Genomic DNA, 23,422 nt, shown 5'->3' with positions numbered 1-23,422 from the left:
ATAAGAAGACGCCCTTGCTCCCCTCCCCCACCTGCTCGGCGAAGCCGAAGTTACACTTCCCGCGGGGGGCGAACATCGACCTGACGAAGTTCATGCACCTCCTGTTGAACTTCGAGTAGAACGGGTCGTCGATGGGAATCTCGATCGGGAAGCAGGACGGGTGGCGGAAGGAGGCGTCGAGCACCCTGCTCTGCTCCGTGCAACATCTGATACCGCTGTCGTTGCCTGGTGGGGATGATGATGGTGATAATAATGATAATGAGACTGATAATAGTTGTAATAATGATAAACGTAATAATAATAATAAGAGTTTCACGGTAGTTGCCTTTTAATCGTAATAATAATGGTAATATTAATAACGATGATAATATTGGTAATAATAATAATGAAAGTTACAAGGCAGTTGCCTTTTGATGATAATAATAATGATAATGTTAATAATGATATTGATAATAATAATAATAAAGGTTGCAAGGTAGCTGCCTTTTGGTGATAATATTGATAACTGTAATAATAAACGTAATGATAATACTAATAATGATAATAATAAAAGTTACAAGGTGGTTGCCTTTTGATGATTATAATAATTACAGTAATAATAATATTGATAACTGTAATAATAATAATAATAAAGGTTGCAAGGTAGTTGCCTTTTGATAATAATAATAAAAATAATAATAATAATAATAATAATAATAATAATAATAATAATTTAATATAAAGAACAAACGTATATTGCAACTAAGCCTTCATCAGTGACGTCATTTACGAATGACGTAAATTCAAATGAAAACAAACAGCTCTCACTCACTCAGTCTGAAGATGGGCGTGTGGGCGAGGTCGTGATCGATGAACTGGCCCCACTGCATGACGGACAGGGTCAGGTCGTGGGAGGGGCTGTCTACGTCGATCACGGTGCTGATGGAGACGAGGCGAGCGGAGGGAAGGGCGCCGCCCGTGCGGCTCTCACGTGGGCGGAAGAGACCTGTGGGAGGGGTGGTTGAAGAGGAACGGTTTTAAACGTGGAAATACGTTTGTAAATAAACAAATGTTTGTATCAGAACAATAACGATTGTTATCAGGTATTTCGTATACATAGACAACAATAATAACCTAGAAAAAGGATTGACAGAGAGAGAGAGAGACGACTTTTAGTAATGCCTACAGTGCACCACGTGAGGTGCACTGACGGCACTACTATCCTAAGGTGCTTAGAGACATTAAACTGAGGCAAAAGACTGAGAAATATTGAAAACAATAAATGTTAACGTCAGTGCCACAAGGCGCTGCAAGCCTAGGTCTCTGTAGCGCCAGTGATTTCCGGAAATATCTAACCTATCAATCCTTCCAAAGACCTATTTAGCCTATCAATCCTTTTAAAGACCTATTTAACCTATCAATTCTTTCAACGGGCTATTTAACCTATCAATCCTTTCAGCAAACCCTGGAGGAGGAAATCCTTACCATCACTGTACTGTGGAGGAAGAATTCTCTGGAAGGTCGTCCTAGCCTGACCCCAAGTAGGATTATCCAAGTTGTTGCAGGATCCGTCGATAGTCCTGTAGAAGTGATCCTTCTTCCTGCACCTGGGAGGCTCTGGGCAGGTGTCCGCGATGATTGTGTTCTTGACGGAGAACCTCTGGAGACCGTAGCCGGCTTGTTCGGGCGTCAGGCGGAACCTGCGGAAGAAGAAACAGTTTTTTGGTGAAATTTACTGCAAGTGACCCTTTACATGTTTTGGTGAAAGTTACTATAGTGACCCTTTACATGTTTCATCTCTGTGACCCCAAGAAGTAAGAAATTGTTGTTGTTGAAGATTAGTAGTAAACAAGGAGAAATCAAATACATACATACATATACATGTACTGTATATATGTGTGTGTGTGTAAATACATATGTATGTATATATATACATATATGACAAGGAGAAATCAAAATATATATATATATATATATATATATATATATATATATATATATATATATATATATATATATATAACAAGGAGAAATCAAGAGTCTACCTAACCTTATCTAGTAACAATTGTCAACCTACACTTACTTGGGGACCAGGTAGTCACAAGAGTCTACCTAACCTCACTTGATAGCAAGACTCAGTCTTGACTTACCCCGCAAGGGTCTACCTAACTTTATCTAGTAGCAACAGTCAACCTAAACTTACTTGAGAACCAGGTGGTCGCAAGAGTCTACCTAACCTCACTTAGTAGCAAGACTCAGCCCTCACTTACTTGGTAGCCAGGTAGTCGCAAGACTCGGCGTTGGTCAGGGCGTCGCGGCTGAGTTTAATGGCCAGAGGCGAAGTCCTGAAGAACTGCAGATGGACGTATGCAGGCTGATTGCGATCGCTCACGACGATGTTCCTCTCCTGAAGAGCCTGTGGGCGGAGGAAAGAAAGACATGACTCGACTCTTTGATTACTTCAGGAGACTTTTATTGATAGTTTTACTTCAGGAGAGTTTTATTGATACTTTTTTCTGATCAAATCAGATGGAAATTGGGTCAGAGTTTCAGGATATGCTTTATCTTTTTTTTAATGAGTTATGATTTTGTATTAAAATCTAATGGGCAATTTACTGATAGTTTTCTCTGTTGAAATCAAATGGAAACTGTGTCAAAGATGATAAGAGATGATTTTGTATCAAAATCTACTTTTTGTTATTTTTTTTTTTTTTTGTCTTTTTCAAAGTCTTTTTTATTCTTCTTTCTATTTTATTAATTTTATATATATGGACATTCTTTTCTTAGGAAGCTTAGAGTGCTCATTAATAATAATAATAATAATAATAATAATAATAATAATAATAATAATAATTAATATTATTATTATTATTATTATTATTAATATTATTATTATTATTATTATTATTATTATTATTATTACAAATAACATAGACATCACATTTATTCACTGCTCTCTTGAAATAATCGTATCCTTTCACTCACAATACTCTGGGTAGAAATCAGGAAAACAGAGAAAAGAGAAAAATACCAAATGAATAATGAATAAGTCCTCCCTGAGGTGATGACTTATAACACTAACAAAACAAAAAAAAAAGAAATAATAAACCAGTCTCTGTTATTACATGATATTTCGAAAAACCAAATAAGAACAGGCCTAGGATCGCCATTTCCACATACCTGTTCCAGATTGTCTCTCTCGATGACTTCCCAGAGGCCGGCGCGGGCAGCCTGATCGAGCTGGTCGTTCGTGAAGGGGTAGATGGGCACTTCGATGGCTGGCTGGGTGAACAGCTGGGGAAGGAGTTTACCTGACGGAGGAGAGAAGGGAGATATATATATATATATATATATATATATATATATATATATATATATATATATATATATAATATATATATATATATATATATATATATATATATATATATGTACACAGCTCGTTTGAAGTAATACAAAGAATGCTTTCTTATAGTTCCTCGTTGGACGAGTCGGTAGAGTTCGCGGCTAGCACTCTGCTAGGCCCGAGTTCGAGTCTCCGGACGGCCAATGAAGAATTAGAGGAATTTATTTCTGGTGATAGAAATTCATTTCTCGGTATAATGTGGTTCGGATTCCACAATAAGCTGTAGGTCCCGTTGCTAGGTAACCAATTGGTTCTTAGCCACGTAAAATAAGTCTAATCCTTCGGGCCAGCCCTAGGAGAGCTGTTAATCAGCTCCTCAGTGGTCTGGTTAAACTAAGGTACACTTAACTTATAATCCTTTTTCGGCAATGAACTTGAGTTAAATATTCTAAATTCTTGAAGAGGAGAATAAAACATAAAATTTAGGTCAAAGGCCAAGCGCTGGTGCCTGTGAGGTCATTCAGCGCTGAAATGGAAACAGAGGAAAAAAGGTTTTGAAGGGGTAACAGGAGGAAATCCTCGCAGTTGCACTATGAAACAATTGTTAGGAGAGGGTGGAAAGTGAGATGGAAGAAAGAGAATATGAACGGAGGGACAGCAAAAACGAACGAAAGAATTGCAGCTAGGGGCCGAGGGGGACCCTTCAAAGAACTTTTATTAAGTAATGCCTACAGTGAACCACGTGTGGTGCACTGACGGCACTAACCCCCTAGGGGGGAGATTTTTTTGAACACTTCAAGACGAAAGTAAATTCTGTCCAATTTAGACCAAAATTACAAGAATTAACTCAAAAAATCAAATAAAATATACTTTTTTGAAAACATGGATATAAAAAAAAATATCTAAATACAAAAAAAATATTCTAACGGAAATACCCAGTGCCCAGAAACTTGGACACAACCAACCTTTCTCCTTCACTGGGGGGCAGCAGACGCCCACTGCCCCGTGGTAGAAGGTGCAGGGGGTAAACTGCTGCTTCTTCCTGATGTCGGAGTAAGAGGGGGCGCACGCTACCAGGGGCACGCATTCCTCGTACCCAGGGCAGCCCTTGATGGGTGCTGAAAGGAGAGAATGGATCAAGTAACTCCTCTGAAGTGTTATGGCGGCAGATTCAAATTCGTGGATAATTTTGTCAAGTTCCCTAAGATCGAAGTATTGTTAAGAGTCTGACGGAAGTATAGTTAAATCTAGAGATAATAAAAATCAAGTAAAAAATGCGTATAATCAAGGCAACCGAAAGTAGATCTATTTTTCGGTGGTCTCGGTATAATGCTGTATGAACCGCGGCCCATGAAACTTTAACCACGGCCCGGTGGTGGCCTATCCTATGTCATTACCAGATGCACGATTATGGCTAGCTTTAACCTTGAATAAATAAAAACTACTGGGGCTGGAGGGCTGCAATTTGGTATGTTTGATGATTGGAGGGTAGATGATCAACATACCAGTTTGCAGCCCTCTAGCCTCGGTAGTTTTTAAGATTGGAGGGAGGACAGAAAAAGTGAGGATAGAAAAAAAGTGCGGACAGAAAAAGTGCGGATAGAAAAAAGTGCAGACAGAAAAAGTGCGAATAGAAAAAAGTGCGGACAGAAAAAGTGCGGATAGTAAAAAGTGCGAACAGAAAAAAGTGCGGACAGAAAACGTGCGGATAGAAAAAATGCGGAAAGAAAAAATTGCGGTCAGAAAAAAGTGCGGACAGAAAAAAGTGCGGACAGAAAAAAGTGCCGACAGAAAGAAGTGCGGATAGAAAAAAGTGCGGACAGAAAAAGTGCGGATAAAAAAAGTGCGTATAGAAAAAAAGTGCGGACAGAAAAAAAGTGCGGACGGACAGACAAAACCGACACACCAGTTTTCTTTTACGGAAAACTAACAAGAAAATAAAACGATTCGAGTTCCTGCAGACAGTATCTCCAAAGTTACCTGGCTCAGGCCCATAGGGAACGCCGGGGGTATGATACCCCGACGAATGCTTGTAGATGGTGATTGCGGGGGTGATTGCTGGGGTGATTGCAGGCGAGACGTAGGGGGTGAAGATGCTTGGCCCGGGGGCGAGGGTCACCCCCGGATCGGGTGTGGTGGAGACGATGACGGATTTCAAGGGCGCCTTCGTGATGGTCGTTTTGCGGGGCGGCTTGTGTTGCTGGAGATGGAAATAAAAGTTATTTATTCTTCTTCTTCTTCCTTTTATTTGTGAAAAGACGTGGCTCTTATTATTATTTACTAATATAATTGTGGATTTTTATCATGCAACAGTTTCTCGCGACATTGTGAATCTCTTAATAATAATAATAATAATAATAATAATAATAATAATTATAATAATAATATATTTATTCTTCTTCTTCATTTTATTTGTGAAAAGTCGTGGCTCTTATTATTATTTAATTATATAATTGTGGATTTTGATCATGCAACAGTTCCTCACAACATTGTGAATCTCTTAATAATAATAATAATAATAATAATAATAATAATAATAATAATAATAATAATAATAATAGGATGACTTACAGGGTCGTTAGCGAAGCCGAGGTAGGCAGGCTGAATATTGGCGTATGCACCTGGAGCACCCGATTTGCCCAAATTGTAAGAGTTGGCCACAGGGCCTACCGGCCTTGCGTAGACCGCGTAGGGCGTCAGGTGAGCCGTTGGGGCGTGAGGGGGATATACGCCGTAGGGGCTGAAGGATGAGGAAATACGGGATAGTATTATGTTAGCTGGAACACTCAAGATGGCTGAATACGAAGATTAGAGTAATTATGAATAAAAAAGGATTTGTAACTTAATCAAATCGTTTAATGTAGAGCGTGTACCATAACAGCAATAGTGGAAATAAATTGTCATAAATTCGCATTTACATTAAATTTAAAATTATAATTTAAAAATTAATTGATACACTTTCTCTCTCTCTCTCTCTCTCTCTCTCTTTATGAAGTTGTTTTCTCTCTCTCTCTGCCTGTTTGCCTGTCAATGCTTTCTCTCTAACCGCTATTGTTCTCCTCTCTCTCTCTCTCTGTAATTGCTTTCTTTGTCTGTCTGTTTGCCTGTCAGTGCTTTTTCTCTCACTGCTTTTGCTCTCTCTCTCTCTCTATTCTCTCTCTCTTTCCACCTCTGCATTTGGGCCTCTCTCTCTCTCTCTCTCTCTCTCTTTATCACTAACACTCCAGTAGCCGGCAATTGCGTATCTTTCCCCTCTCTTCTGCTTTTCTCTCTCTCCCTCTTTTCCATTGTTGCTTTCCATCTCTCTCTCTCTCTCTCTCTCTCTCTCTCGACGTTATATATATATATATATATATATATATATATATATATATATATATATATATATATATACATATACATATACAAAATTAGTCTGTTTCCCTCTTTTTACAACTACTGCTCTCTCTCTCTCTCTCTCTCTCTCTCTCTCTCTCTCTCCCTCTCTGTTCCCTCCTGCTTCCCGTCCAAATCCTCACCTGTACTGCTGCTGAGGAAGGACGGTGAAGGCAGAGGGAGAAGCCGCGTATGGCTGGATAGGAGAGCCGTGCGAGAAGTGAAGGACCTGCCTTCGGTCCCTCGACGTCGCGTCCGATTCTTCTTCTTCTTTGGGTTCTTCCTTGGCTTCACTCCGCACTCCGGCGGTCGTCAGGGCGACGAGAACGCATCTGGAAAATGAGAGAAGAGGAGGAATTTGAATTCTTTTGTTGCGGAATGTTTTCTTTTTCGGTTTCGCATGGAGTTGGGGTTTAGTCATTGATTTATCTTTATATTTATTCATTTTTTAATTTTCATTTTTTGGTTATCAGTAATTTTTAGTGATAGATACATCTTAAATTTATGTAGGAATGGGTGTTGTAGTCTTTGTTTTATCTTTATATTTATTTATTATTATATTTTTTTGTTTATTAGGGATTTGTAACAACAAATTCATTTGGATGATGGCATCGTATCTTTCTCCAATTTAGCTGTGACCCACACCAGTCGGCTAACTGATTCACTGTACATTCACTGTACCGAAGACACTTGTTTGTAAGATGGGTTGAGGCATCCCTGTTTACATATATATATATATATATATATATATATATATATATATATATATATATATATATATATATATATATATATATATATATAAATACATAGGCTATATATGTCTATATATATATATATATATATGTGTGTGTGTGTATATGTATATTTACACATACATACATAATAACTTCTAACCATCCACACAAATAGAGCACTTTAGCGGCTCAACGACTCGGGGAGCGGTAGTAAGGGAACGACGACAATGATCACTACGAAGGTCAGCTCGTGTTGCATCTGCTAACGAGCGAACAAACCTCAACGGCAGCCTTGCAGACTCTCTTAGCTTCGTCTCTTCTTCTTCTTCTCATCTTCTTTCCTCTTGCGTCATCGAGTCCACGTAAGAGAGACACTTAATTGAATGTCGGTGGTCAGACTTTTACTTTTCTCGTCGGAAACGCTTATAAGTGAGATTGGAGGGGTTGTAAGCGTAATATGCAGGGGACTGCTAGCTAATGTATATATATATACTGTATATAAATAAATATATATATATATATATATATATATATATATATATATATATATATATATACTGTATATATATATATATATATATATATATATATATATATATATATATATATATATATATATATATATACTGTATATATATATATATATATATATATATATATATATATATATATATATATATATATATATATATATAATTTGTATATATATACACTGGTGTCGGTTTTCAACTACCCCAATAGATCTGTTCTTGTATAAGGGTCGATAGCTGAAGCAGGGGGAAAAAAAAGTAGAAGAAGATGGACAGCAAAGTGAGAAGAGGCCAAAGGGGCAGGGTGATGAAAAGTAAAAGGTAGAAGGTGATGAAGATGAATAATACTCCACCTTTCATAAAGAGCTGTCTCATCCTGCCATTGTTTTCTCTCATCTCCATTTTCTTCAGAGTATGGCCGATGACGTCACGTTGTACCCACGTGACCCTAATCGTCATTCACCTCTTTCTCACGTCATTGCGCCATTTAATTATTCCTTATTTATTCTCATACGATGAAAACAACTTAGATCTTCTTCTTTTGCATTTTAAATGGGAGGATTTTCTCCTAGAACAGTGTCTAATATATGGCAAATACATTCGTAATCGATTACATTTGTATATTATAATCGACAGTAACATTATTGTGAAACTTTCACTTAAAAGTAAAGAGTACTGAATACCACATACATACATATATACATACATACATACTGTACACACATACACATATACATATACTCATCAGAAATATGTGCAGCAAATGATTCCATAATGATGGTTTTCCAGACCTTCATTACATAAAAGATTGATAAATATTTCCCTGAAGAAATAGCTTAGAAATGTCAAGTAAATATTTTTGATAACTCTGAGACTACATACGTTTAACTAAATCATCTCAAATTCTATCGAAAACACCGACTCTGTCGCAGCCTCTATTTTGATCGATCAATCACTCTGAAGGGCGTCTCATGACCTGACCTTACTTGACCTCTTGGGAATGTTGCCGTTTTTGTTCTCTCTCTCTTTTCTCATATATATATATATATATATATATATATATATATATATATATATATATATATATATATATATATATATACATACAGTATATTACTTTGTTTTCAACATACATCATATAAGATTTCCTTAAATAATGACATGAATATTCACTAATTCATTAACAACTATAACCTAATACATAAAAAACTATCATGGCATATAATCATATGTCAAGAGCATCAATAACAAGCTACAAAATCAACGCTCAGAAACATGCAAGTCAACATAGGTACAGTAACTACAATACGTGTTTATCACGAAGCGCCAAGTGAGCGGTGAGGCAAGGCTAGCCCCTTTACTTAAGTAAATGCCTATGCTCACAAACCGCCGTTATCCCAGTCTTCCCACCAAGTCATCTGATGCTCTAGGCAGTGGCGCTTCAGTCGTAAGGAGCGTCCAGCTGTCAGCTTGTGAAAGTGTTTTTCTTATTCGTTTCTCCGCTCCTGTGTGTTTTGGTGTGTTCAGTGGGTGTCACATGCTATTGTAGTGCTGACGATTACAGAGATTCCGAGTTTTATTCAACCTTCAGAGGCAAACCTGTTTTGATCAGAATCGTGAATGAAACTAAACTCTCTCCTGGACTTACATTCATGCTATAATCTGTGTGTGAAATTTTGCTATTTTTTTCAACTTAATTTTTTTTATGGACCCCATTCATTGTAGAAATCTATATTTGAAATTGTGCAGTAATTCTCCCACTCTCACTTTTCATAAAATGGTCCACGGAAACCTACGGTGCGTATGAAAATTAGCAATTTCTTCCGAAAATTAGCAATATCTTTCCTATCTCACGCCTTTCAAAATGACCCCATCCATAAGAAATGGAATTTTAAACGCCACTTCACGAGCAAGTTCATCCCCCAATTTTTTTTTCACAGAAATTATTTTTATCTTAAAAATGAATCCCACAGTTTTGGATACTTGGCCTCAATATAAGACTATTCTTTAGCCGTCCTTCTTGGCCAATCAACAAAGGTGGAAACATTGTTCTCCCTCTGAAATGATTTTTATCTTAAAAATGAGTCACACAAATTTGGATACCTGGCCTAAATATGAGACTGTTCTTGGTCATCCAAGTTTAGAGGTGGAAACGGGTCGCTGGCATCGCTGGAGAAACTTCTTGACCTCCAAATTATGACATACCTTTGGGCACAAAGATGTCTGTGTTTTACTTCATTCATAAATATTATTCATCGGTGGCCTTTTATTTTTGGCGTTGTTGCCCTCATTATGACTTTCATAAAAAAAATTATATTTTTCCTTTGGTTTGTTTGTTTGTTAGCAGGACATAGCAAAAAGTTAAGCAATGAATTTTAGAAAATCTTAGCAAAGATCTGAGAATTGAATTTTAGAAAATCTTAGCAAAAAAAATCTGAAAATTGAATTTTAGAAGATTTTAGCAAAAAAATCTGAAAATTGAATTTTAGAAAATCTTAGCAAAAAATCTGAGAATTGAATTTTAGAAAATCTTTCTTAGCAAAAAATCTGAGAATTGAATATTAGAAAATCTTAGCAAATAAATCTGAGAATTGAATTTTAGAAAAAGCAAAACCTGAGAATTGAATTTTAGAAAATCTTAGCAAAATCTGAGAATTGAATTTAGAAAATCTTTAGCAAAAATCTGAGAATTGAATATTAGAAAATCTTAGCAAAAAATCTGAGAATTGAATTTTAGAAAATCTTAGCAAAAATCTGAGAATTGAATTTTAGAAAATCTTAGCAAAAAATCTGAGAATTGAACTTTAGAAAATCTTAGCAAAAAACCTGAGAATTGAATTTTTAGAAAATCTTAGCAAAAATCTGAGATCTGAATATTAGAAAACCTTAGCTTTCTGATGGCAAGGGGGGTGAGGTTTCATGGCTGGTAATAAATGATTAAATTTTGGGAGAGATGCGGACCTAGATAGTGCACTTTTTGGGGGCGGGAATGGAAAAAGGATTTTGCTTAGCCTCGGTGGAGGTTTGCGGTCTCTGAATACTTTTGTTCATTTATGTACTTGAATTTAGATTACCAAAATATTAATCCTTACGATATAAAGAATGTGACAAATGAGCTGACGAGAACAACTCTTCCACCAGTTGCTGTAGTTTTTCCCCACTATCGCGAACCAAACTGTATCATATGTAAACATCAGCCATTCCACATCCAACAAGGACAGAATTAGAGAAGTTGGACAGTTTGCTGGGAAAAGACCAAAAATGAATGGATCAAAGTTAAGTATACCTTAGTTTAACCAGACCACTGAGGAGCTGATTAACAGCTCTCCTAGGGCTGGCCCGAAGGATTAGACTTATTTTAACGTGGCTAAGAACCATATTGGTTACCTAGCAACGGGACCTACAGCTTATTGTGGAATCCGGACCACATTATACCATCAACATTGATAACGCAGACACATCAAGGGCAGAGGCATCTGGAGCCATCTCTCCAAGGCAAGAGAGGTTGAACAGTTTAGGTTAAACTGATCTCATACCCAAAGGCTGCCTGTAAATGCATTTAGTGTATAAAGAGAATTACAAGTCTTGGTGTGGACCTGTGGACTCAACCAGCCAAACGGACACCAAGGAGGAAAGGACGTGTGGAAACACACACACACACACACACACACACACACACACACACACACACACACACACATACTCACTCTCTCTCTCTCAAACCTCTACTAATCGTGGACTAGAAAAATGATTGACAAGTTCTTACGTCCATCAAAATGATTGACACCAGAGGCTTTTTTTTTTTTTATGAAATACGAAGGTAAAAAAAATCAAAGTCATTGTCGCCACAAATAAATCCAAGATTGCTTGCCATGTTTTTTTCAGCAGACAATAATCAAGCACATAAAAATATATTGCTTTATTGCATGACTTGAGGTATTTAACACCTGGGAATGACAGGCGGATGAAGTAACTTTTCTAGGTTATCAGTCATTATCACTCTTATTATTTGTTTGTTCATTTATTTATGAGTGTGTTTACTTGTTTCTTTAATCATTTATTTTTTTGTTTAATTGTATATTTATTATCTGTTAAACTGATGCCTCGTCATTCTTAATTCAATGTTTGTATTTGCTGACAGATTGCTCAGGTGATTCACACAATAAGTAAATGAACAACAAATGATAATTGAGTAAATGAACTGGTGAATAAATAAATAAATGAAGGGGTGAATAAATAAGCAAATAAGTAAATAAATGAATAAATAAATATATAAACAAACAAAAAATAAATAAAATAAACAGAAAAATGCACACATGAATAAATAAATAAATAAATAAATAAATAAGTAAATAATTGAATAAATAAATATATAAACAAACAAACAAATAAACACAAAATAGATAAAATAAACAAACAGAAAATGCACAAAAGACTCATCGTGACAACCTCGTCATCGTAAATGACAACAGTTAATGATAACAGTCTTGTAATCCAGTCTTTTCCAACAGGCAGGATTTTGTGATGAATTGCGCTTTTGTTGACTTTTTTTTTTTTTATCTCCTGCGGGTGATTCAGTTGCTATTACTTTCGTTGGGAATAAAATGAGTTTTGGAGATATAAAGTTTTTTTTTATTTCATGCCGTTAGGTAGTCAGGTAAATGCTATAAGGTGATTGGGGATTGGTGTTTAAAGGTGCACTGCTATATGAATAATACATATATATATATATATATATATATATATATATATATATATATATATATATATATATATATATATATATGCATATATATACTATATATATATTTTTCTTTTTCGTATTCTATGCCTTAAGGACATTTGGTTAAATGCTATAAGATGATTGGGGATTGGTTTTTGAAGCGCAGTGATATATATATATATATATATATATATATATATATATATATATATATATATATATATATATATATATATATATAACACACACATATATATATATATATATATATATATATATATATGCACACACAAACACAGTGTATATTTATATATACATATATATATTCAGTGAGAGAGAGAGAGAGAGAGAGAGAGAGAGAGAGAGAGAGAGAGAGAGAGAGAGAGAGAGAGACTGCAGTCTTCTCTTTAGCAGAATGTATGGGAAAATCTATAGTTTATAGCACTATACAAGAGCACTATAGCATCATAAACCAATAAAAAGGAAAACAAAACAATAAAACAATCATAAAAGACATCGCCAATGACAGTATGTGTTTAGAGAGAGAGAGAGAGAGAGAGAGAGAGACAATATTCAATACATTCGTTTGTAAAAATCATCTTGAAAAGTGAGTAAGGTAATGAAAGCCATTTTATTTTTAAGAATAAAAAATGAATGAAGTACTGAAAATAATTTTATTTGTATAGACAAAATCTCAACAACGCATTAATACTGAAATTAATTTTATTTGTATAGATAACAATCTAAGTAAGGCATTAATAGTAATTTTATTTCTAAAGGTAACAGAATTACAGTAAGTGTGGTGGTACAAGACAATTTTATTCCTGAAGAATAAACTAATTTTAACGAGTTTATAAAACTCAATTGAATCATGAAAACTAAACAGATTTTATAGGGGTAATAAAATTCTATTCGTTTCTGAGCTAAAAAATTCAGTGAGGTATTTAAAGTTATTCTGTTCTTAAAGATTAATAAAATTTCAGTGTGATAATTAAAGGGCGCAGTTTAGCCTTATTTATAAGTGGGTTCCGGTTCAACCTCTTAAAATTCTTGCATATCACTTTCAAGTGGAGAAAGGGCTATGATGATAAATAGAGAGAGTACTTTTCTCTCTTGCACGTCTCTCCTGTATCTCTCTCTTTAAAGCAAGTAATATTAAGCATAAAAATGCACAGGTCTGTACTAATTTTTCCTTAAGGCATTAGCTAACGTTCAACATCTGTGCACAATTCTTGGCTTTGTGGCAAAAATTGGAAATATTTTAAAGTAATATTTTTTCCACGAGGGAAATATTTGGTAAAAAAAATGGTTGGTCGATTTTGACGACCTTAATATAGGTATCCGGAGTATTCGTGCTGTTTTGAACTGTTATGCAGTAATAATAATAATAATAATAATAATAATAATAATAATAATAATAATAATAATAATAATAATAATAATAATAAATAAGGGAAAAGCAAGAATATAAATAAATATTAAATATAATAGCACTGTCATTAATAGCAGTAAGAGTAAAAGCGCTGTGACCATAATCATATGAATACGAATAATAATAATGTTAATATCCACTATAAAACAAATTCCCAGGTAAATACATCTGTCTTCAAATACCACTACGAGGGAGTCACAACCCAAGACACAGCACCTGTCTAAGAGTGCACCTGTCACGTCATCTGTCAAAACCGAGACATCGCCACGCCCCTGCAATCGAGAGAGGAGACAGTTGAGGAAAACCGCAGAATTGACGGGTATTCGAAGTCACGAGTGAAATTGAAGTAGCCGCTATCCGCAGTCGGTATTTGAAAGGGAATATAGTTGATGTTATTTTGGTTCGCGGAGTTTAACGTTTGTTTGTGTGTGTGTGTATGTAATTGTATTTTAAGCCTGGTCTCATTCTGTATACTCTCTCTCTCTCTCTCTCTCTACACACACACACGCACACACACACATATACATAGAAATAATCAACACACAATCAAGTGTGGAACAAAAATAAATTTCTGACTCACATCCGGATCGAACCCAGGTCTTTCAATTGAAAGGCAAGGGCGCTGCCCATCAAGAAATACAAGTTAAATTGTATGGCCTGGTGGGCAGCGCCCTTGTCTTTCAATTGAATATCGTGGGTTCGATCCTGATTTGAGTCAGAAATTATATATATTTATATATACATAGTCTATATATATAAAAGTACATGTATATACATATGTATTATAAACATATAAAAGTATATACATATATATTATAAACATATATATGTATATACATGTATATTATATACATATATATGTATATATATATATATATATATATATATATATATATATATATATATATATATATATATATACACTCTAGCTGCAACTATCTACAGTCAACTACCAGCTAGGTACATAATCACTGCTTGGGTCAACAGAAACATTCTGGATTTTGGGAGGGCTCGTCCATTTCCCACCCCCCGCCCTTCAATTTGAGAATCGAACTCGGGTCGTTCAGTTGTGAGCTAGAGAGAGAGAGAGAGAGAGAGAGACTCACGCCCTCACTGATTATAGGCGCTCATCACCTCACGCAGTGACGTAATGACAGGGTAAAAAAAATTTAAAAGATTTTTTCTTACGCCATAAAACCACCAAGGTACTGGGGGGGAAGATGGCCTGAGGACTACATGATTAGCTGTCAAGTACAAGGTTAACAAGAGTAAGTTACAAACTGATATATATATATATATATATATATATACATTATATATATATGTATATAGTTTATACATATATTTATGTAGAGAGAGAGAAAACTAAAGAGAGAGAAAGTTTTAAGCTAAACTTAACTTACTAACAGGTTGCAGAATATTTACATATACATATATGTAATTATATATGTATATATGTGTATATATATATATATATATTTATATAGAGAGAGAGAGAGAGAGAGAGAGAGAGAGAGAGAGAGAGAGAGAGAGATCACTAAAAGGATCATTGAGAAAAAGAGACGCCTAATATGGCTATGGTAAAATGTAGGTAGGGCAACAAAGGTTAAGTAGATTGGCCTAAAAGGGCACGTTGAAGGTCAATGACCTGAAAAGGGGTGGGGGGATGGGGAGGGGGGTCCTGTGTAAATAAGGGAGGTGCCATAAGGGAGTTGCCTAAATGGAATGACAGCGTGAGAACTGACCTTTGCAATTCATCATCCTTGGGCTTAGTGGTCGAAAGAACGAGAGAAAACATACAAGAAATTCTCGTATAGATAGGTAAATAGATAAATTAATAGACAGATTAATAGCTCTTTTATGAACTGCATAGGACAGAAGGTAAGGAAGAATGAATAAAAGCAAAGGTTTTTTGAACTGCAGTAGGACTGCAAAATAAGGAAGCATGAAAAAAAGCAAAGGTTTAGATGTTAAGTCAATCTGAGAGAGAGAGAGAGAGAGAGAGAGAGAGAGAGAGAGAGAGAGAGAGAGAGAGAGCAAATTGCAATTCACAGACTGCAAAATAGCAATGTCAATAAAGAGAGAGAGAGAGAGAGAGAGAGAGAGAGAGAGGGAGCAAATTGCAATTCACAGATTGCAAAATAATGTCAATAGAGAGAGAGAGAGAGAGAGAGAGAGAGAGAGAGAGAGAGAGAGAGAATAGGTCAAGTCACAAAAAGCAAATCATAACAGACAAACAACCATTGCAACGCTTCACCAAGCATAAGCAGACAGAGCCAAGCAATCGATCTTCACTCTTGATTCACGAGAGGTCGACAAGCCCTTACGTTAGTACCATACGCCTAACAAAAGGTTCATGATCCCAGTAATTTCATTGTACGTCGGAAACACATCACGACGCATGCGTGCTAATGAATACGGTGAGATAAAACTGGAGAGAGAGAGAGAGAGAGAGAGAGAGAGAGAGAGAGAGAGAGAGAGAGAGAGAGAAGAATAAATGACGTTATTGGTACACGTATGTTGCCATGCGTGTCTTACTAATTGTTGGAAATACTGGTTGCAAAAATGGAGACTATATATATAGTGTGTGTATTCATGAACTATGAACGAGCATGGCTAATGAACTACTGGATCTGAAACAAGTCCTTGGCAAAATGCAAATCTTTACCTAAAACCAACAAAAATAACATAGGCCTACGTAGGCCTATTCCATCTGCTACCGGAGAGCGCTCTGCTAATTGTCAAACACCCTAAAAAAAGTATATTTTGAAATACCTGGGAGTGATAAGTGACCCAATTTTCTTTTTTTTTGTCTTCTTCTTCTTCCTCACCCTGACACCTATGTCTAATACGCCAAACCGGGAAGCGTTACTTCATCATTACGCCTTTTGACTTCCAACCACACCCTTAGTACTACCTTGGGGGCTTCACGTAGCCCTGGGCTGCCTGGCACACCTTACAGGTATATCGTCTTCCTTTCGTTAAGGATTGGACTCTCTCTCTAGAGCCTTATCCGGATCTAATATGAATCAAGAACATTGAATTGTTTCACTTACAGTGCACTTTATGCGGCAAACTGTGGGCGGTTTTTAAAGTCTCTTCATCGCGCCCATTCGGCGCAATTTACAGTGCTTTCTGTCTTTCCTTTAACTGTCCAACTTCTTTTTACTCTGTTTTGGTCTAATCTTCACAGTTACCCCTTTTCAAAAAGGTGAAGCTCGCGGACAGTCAATATACTATAATAATAATAATAATAATAATAATAATAATAATAATAATAATAATAATAATAATAATAATAAATAATAATAATAATAACGAAGTTTGCACCCGTTCCCTGTACACTTCCAGATCGAGTGAAGATGTACAGTAATCTTCTTGAATAATTGGCGCAAACTTCGTGTCCATGTAACGGCCCTTCGGGCACCAACAACTCTTCTCCCTCTCTCTCTCTGCGGCTGCCCATCGTGTTTACTTCACGATTCCCTCTCACTCTGAAATCATTGATTTTTTTTCCTATCTCATTTTGGCCTTTCCCTCTCAGGAGCCATAATTGCATGATATGTGCTCACTCAACACATTCCTTTCGACTTAGATAATCTCTGCTTTTAGTTCTATCAGATTACCTATCAGTAGATCTCTGCTCTCTCCTTATATATATATATATATATATATATATATATATATATATATATATATATATTTATATATGTGTGTATATATATATATATGTGTGTATATATATATATATATATATATATATATATATATATATATATATATATATATATATATATATATATATACTCGTATATTGTTCCAAGTACTGGTGGCGAGATAAGATTTTCCTTGAGTGCGCCTAGTTTCCTAGACTATCTTATTTAACTATTCTTGAACCCTGGCATTTCTTTGAACAACGGGAGTAATTTCTTCATTAACTACATATTTTAATGATTTCTAAACATTCAGAAGGAATAAACGTCTATTGAAGAAACTGGTTATCCTGATTTTGCTAGAAGATATTAATTTAATTAGTTCCAAGTAAATCTTGAAAGATGTTTCGAAAGCAAACATTCCTTTCCTTCAGCCGTTCAAAAACTCGAGGTCTTTGTCACGGCTCTCCTGTCACGTAACTTCTCCCATACAACCTCTCCCATACATACCTCTCATTCATGACCAACGCTTTCTCCTTCCCGCCTCCAGCCTTGCGTAAAACCTCTGCTTCATCTTCTTCTTATCCCCATCATGAAAGATGCCTAATCACTCCTGATTTTCCCGTCAGATTGGTAACCTCACCCGTCATTCTCAGCGGCTCTCTAAACTCTTCCTTTCTTAGACGTTCGTCCTTTAATTTCATTTAAAAGTTACAGTTACAGACCATTTCCTTCGTTAATTTCACAAAGTGAAATACAGTTTCATTAAATAAACGTCAGAAATTCTACCGTAGTTAGTCTGGGAAAGGAAGCGTCTCTAGACTGATGCAACAGGATGACTCTGCCTTCCTCCGATTGCTTTTTCATGCATGCCTTTTCATTTCCGTCGGTCATCGTGACTTAGAGCAGAGAAATGGAAGAAGAAATGTGGAAATGAATGCGTGAATAAATTAATAACTCATGCTTACAGACAGTAATACATGGATGAAAGTATATTGCATCAAGAAACATGGACTGGAACACGATACCATAAACATGTTACAACGAGCTTGGATGGCAAGAGAATTTCAAAATTTGGCGCGCAAACAGAAATGCTTGAATGTACGTCTGCGCGTCAGAAAACTTGCGCAATACAATACACACGTTGCAATAAATTTTCCTTCCAGCCATCAGACGAAAATGAAAAATCTCCTGTGGCGTATTATCATCTGCAATTGCATGACGGGATTTTGTAATAATATTTGTCGGGTGACAGAGTGAGCAGTTGCCCGTGACCAATCGTCGCACTCGTTAGGCCGAGAGTCGAATGCACTCGTGATAGTTCTAAGGTTAAGCACTTTATAAATCAATTCCAAGAGGGAGCGTCACATTTTGCAACGGTAATGAAAGTAAATGGGAGGTTTTTACCAGATTGCCGAAATTGCCAATGACAACTTTCTCCCGTAACGAAATGGCAATCAACTCTTCATTTGGCCTAATTGAATTTAATCCAGTTCATTTCATGGCGGTTTCACGGGTAGACTTTTCTCGCTTTCGTGGTTGAATTTTTTCTTGGAACAATTTTTCCCTTGTAGTCCAACTCTGGAAATGAGATGGGTAATGACTTGCGTCTAAAAATTTCTGGGCTTTCTGCCCACGACCGAAGACCCATAATTTCGAAATTTGAAAGTGGGATGATGGCCAAAGCAGCAGCTAAACTCAAAGTGAGTGTCACTTAAGATTGCTTTCGATTACATTCCATTCGGAGACTTCAATTAAAATCCTTTGTCTCGAAATTATGCAGCAATTTTATTTTTTGTATTCAACGTTATCTATCCATTGCCCAAACGAAACGCATAAGAACTCTGTGAACTCATGTCTAAAATATCTTTCAAGTTACAATAAACTTGAGTCTAATAGTTCTCTAATTCAGTCTCTCTGGGCATCGTCCTCGTAGATAAGCATTACTCAACACTCCCTCTTTGGTATTACTGTGCCCAGCTGGGCGTGGGTACAGTGATTCTGCGGATGTTACCTGTTCTACTCATTCCTTCACTTTCACCAAGTCCCCCTCTCACCCCAAAAGTTTATCGGCATTCTGTCTCTGCCAAATTAATTTAATCTAGTCTAATCATTCTCTGCCATGTCAGTCCAACGAAGAGTTAGGCAATGATCAGCTTAAAGCTCACTTAAAGCTTTCGCAAGGAGCATTATTTCACTAGGCCTAGGCAAACTAAGTAGGCATCTCTTATTGGTAACATGAAGTCGCGAAATTGCGTTCTTCTATCGTCAATTGAGGCTACGATTTCGAAACTTGAAAACTGGTTGCTAAACCCAATTAATTTTTACAAGAGAAAACTAACACCATACAAAAAAAAAAAAAATATCTATGGTCCAGTGTTGCAGTTCAAAGCCTAACGAAACTGACTAAACAGAGTATTCATCAAAATAAACAAAGAACATCCATAAGTCAGTGGTGTTCATAGTCCAGTTTACAATGGGCTCTAAATAACGAAATGAGAAATATTCGCCATTGAGTAACGAACTTCAGCGTAAAAGATTTTAATATCCGAATGGTTCCAGACGCAAACAAATGCAATATGACTGCGTACCTCGATGTCAGCAGACCAAATATGGCGGATATCATTCGTTCTCAAACACTCATTTCTTTTTAAAAGACTCGTGGATGACCGAACAACCTCTGGGGTCAGAGGACCAGCACGCCCGGAGGTTCTACTGACGGGGAGGCACCAAACCTCAATTGCCTTTGTTTGCGCTTGGCGATGTTCCTTTTGTTCGGTCTTTCTGTTCTCCGAAAACGTTATTTCGAGTTCTCCAAAAACGTTATTAGAGAGAGAGAGAGAATGTATATCACATTTGGACATGTATACATATAGACCGAGAGGCAAGTGAGAGAGAGGCAGACATATATAAAGAGAGAAAGTACATCACATTTGAACATACATACAAATAGACCGATGGGCAAGTGAGAGAGAGAGAGAGACAGATATATTTAAAGAGAGAAAGTACATCACATTTGAACATACATACAAATAGACCGATGGGCAAGTGAGAGAGAGAGAGAGAGAGACAGATATATCTAAAGAGAGAAAGCATCACATTTGAACATACAGATAGGCATGGGGAGAGAGAGAGAGAGAGAGAGAGAGAGAGAGAGAGAGAGAGAATGTATGTAACATTTGAACATATATAGTCTATACATAGACCGATAGGCAAGAAGACTGTTAACTGGTTATTTGATTTGGGTATCTTCCCGATGCTACCACAAGAGAGTTGCACATTCACAAAAGAAAGAAAATTTCCGTTAATTTCAGAGGAACACGACTGGTAATGAATGAGCGAATTCGCCAGTGTTCCTCTCCCCATTTTCCGAACCGAAGCAGATTTGCTCTGTCGATAATTACCCCTTTGATTTGTGGATGATTAAAGAGAGGTTTTCCAGTTAAACAGCTTTCTCAGATCTCATGCCCAAGAGCAGATTTTAGAATAGAAGATTCGCCTTTCTTTGTTCCTTGTTTCTGCAGGTCTGGACTGGAAAAAAGGTATTAAGTTGTTCGTTCCACTTGGCCTTCGATTTGAAAATTCTAAAACTTTTGAAAAAATTTGTTGAAAAACAGGGAGAAATGGGGTTTCATCTCACTTCTCTTTTGACAAAATGTAATTTTTTTACTATTACACACGCATATGTATATATATATATATATATATATATATATATATATATATATATATATATATATATATAAAAATCACGACCATGAGGAGCTTAGTGTGAAATGAAAATGCACGATTCTCGACTTCCATGCGCGACTCATCAACGCTGACGTGGATTTTTCAAAGAAAGTAATTTTCTTTCTGAGAAAACACGACACAATAATTCACCTAAGACAGATCGTCTGTGGTAAAACCATTTGAGATAATCAACAACAAAACACGAGAAAGTGCGTTCAACAGGCAGAGCCATTAAAATAAACGCTGTGTAATTATTACAGCAAATGTCGGCAATACAACTTCTTGAAGGGAACCGTAACCGCCTAACGCCGGCGTTTCATAAGTGATTATTCATTTGATTATGAGAAATAGCAACAAATGTTCCCACACCGTTGATTCTGATTTCTATTGTAAAGATTTGTATTTAAACTTCGATCAGCTTAATGGAGAGGATTTTCACTGCTACGAATAAAATCATCCTGTTAGTACCAGAGAAAGTAAGCAAGGAAGAGGGGGAAATTTCAAATATAAGCTATACTATAGTCTCAGTGATCATTTTCCTCTAAATTCAATAAGGATATTTTACATGCTCCAGACAGATTACTTCATCTTTGTACAGTTTGGAGAGCGGAAAAATATTGCACGGGAATATACTTAATACAGAAAATAATATTTTATAGTTGGAAATAAGACTAATGTTAATGGCGACTTGTTTCATCAGTTAAGGTCTTTTATGCTAAATGTGGCTCAAACAATCTCATCCTGGGAAAATATGCAACTAACAAGAATATAAATACAAAAAGTCTTACTTGTTATTTCAAATAATATTTCTAAGCTGTATCTTCTTTAAAACCGTTAAAAAATAGAAGTTACGTTCATAGTTGCTAACATTCTTTGTATTTCATGGCCATTATTTATTTGCGCTAAATTTAGCAACGATGAGTTTCATTCGGAGAAATGGAGCAAACTCGGTGACCGGGTGACCCCCAGTCTCATGTTTACATTGAGTGTTTGTGGCGTAAAGAAGCTTGCTTGCTTTAATTATCCTTCGATAATGGAAAATAGAGTGAATTCCATGAAATATTTGTTAATTATCAACTTCTCCCAGCTGATAATAATTGAAAGGATGGGAATACAAGCAAGAGTAAGGCTACACCAGTTGCATTCTTCCACCAGAGTATAGCCTGGTACCAGCGGGAGCAACGACCATAGCCTACACGCCATTTTTACATTCTTACCAGAAATGCGAATGGTTTTGCAGCCCTTCCATGCTATTTTCCGACGTGCTTCCACTGCTGATGTTTATTGATGTCAGTTTAAAAGGTAAGCAGGACAGTCAATGACGAATACGCTAAAGGTTTTCATTCGTAAATTGTCATGGGCACAAGCTTCTTATTAGGCCTAGGCGTATAGGAGGTTCTCGTCAAGTCCGGTTACTGTTTTATTTTCATTTTAATTATGAAAGCCGGTTACAGTTATGTTTTCATTTTAGCAATGGAGGCAAACCGTTGTCTCAGATAAAATTAAGAGGGTTGATTGTATGATTATAAATAACCCTGTAAGGTGAAAATGCTGACCGTTACCCGGGGGAATTGGCGTAAGCGTCATTGGTTTATGAAGAGCCGAAAGCCAGCGGTTTAAGGGTATAAAATAAAGTAGATTTGAAAGAAATGAAGAAGTGTCATGCTTATTGATAAATAACTAACGTTCAAATTGATGAAGCAACACCTTGCTTGATTGTGAGGTATGAGTAATATTTGCTAAGCTATATTGAGAAGTATGAGTGGTGTGTTGCCTGGTTGTGAGATAAAAGTGTTACTGGACACAATGAGAAATACGAATAACGCTGTGCGTGATTGTGAGTTATGAATAATCTTTTGCGATATTGAGAATTATGAGTGATGCCTTGCCAGCGTATGAGGTATGATACCTTGCC

At 36.2% G+C, this 23,422-nt stretch overlaps 1 protein-coding gene and 1 long non-coding RNA gene across 2 annotated transcripts in view; one reads left to right on the top strand and one right to left on the bottom strand.

The window, feature by feature from the left end:
- Positions 1-23,422, bottom strand: part of LOC136840038 (peroxidase-like) — a 61,323-nt gene that overhangs the window by 6,808 nt on the left and 31,093 nt on the right. The window contains exons 2-10 of the mRNA XM_067106351.1: positions 6,844-7,032; positions 5,897-6,065; positions 5,306-5,525; positions 4,291-4,443; positions 3,160-3,290; positions 2,250-2,395; positions 1,465-1,679; positions 812-985; positions 32-225 (exon numbers count right to left, since the gene is read on the bottom strand). Of these exons, the coding sequence (XP_066962452.1) occupies positions 32-225; positions 812-985; positions 1,465-1,679; positions 2,250-2,395; positions 3,160-3,290; positions 4,291-4,443; positions 5,306-5,525; positions 5,897-6,065; positions 6,844-7,032 (1,591 nt within the window). The remainder of the gene's footprint in view (positions 1-31; positions 226-811; positions 986-1,464; positions 1,680-2,249; positions 2,396-3,159; positions 3,291-4,290; positions 4,444-5,305; positions 5,526-5,896; positions 6,066-6,843; positions 7,033-23,422) is intronic.
- LOC136840043 (uncharacterized) overlaps positions 22,475-23,422 on the top strand; it is a 104,013-nt gene continuing 103,065 nt past the window's right edge. The window contains exon 1 of the long non-coding RNA XR_010853515.1: positions 22,475-22,809. This is a non-coding gene — a long non-coding RNA (uncharacterized lncRNA). The remainder of the gene's footprint in view (positions 22,810-23,422) is intronic.

This window comes from Macrobrachium rosenbergii, chromosome 7 (genome assembly GCF_040412425.1).
Source record: "Macrobrachium rosenbergii isolate ZJJX-2024 chromosome 7, ASM4041242v1, whole genome shotgun sequence".
Taxonomy (NCBI): domain Eukaryota; kingdom Metazoa; phylum Arthropoda; class Malacostraca; order Decapoda; family Palaemonidae; genus Macrobrachium; species Macrobrachium rosenbergii.
This window is presented reverse-complemented; position numbering and strand designations above follow the sequence as displayed.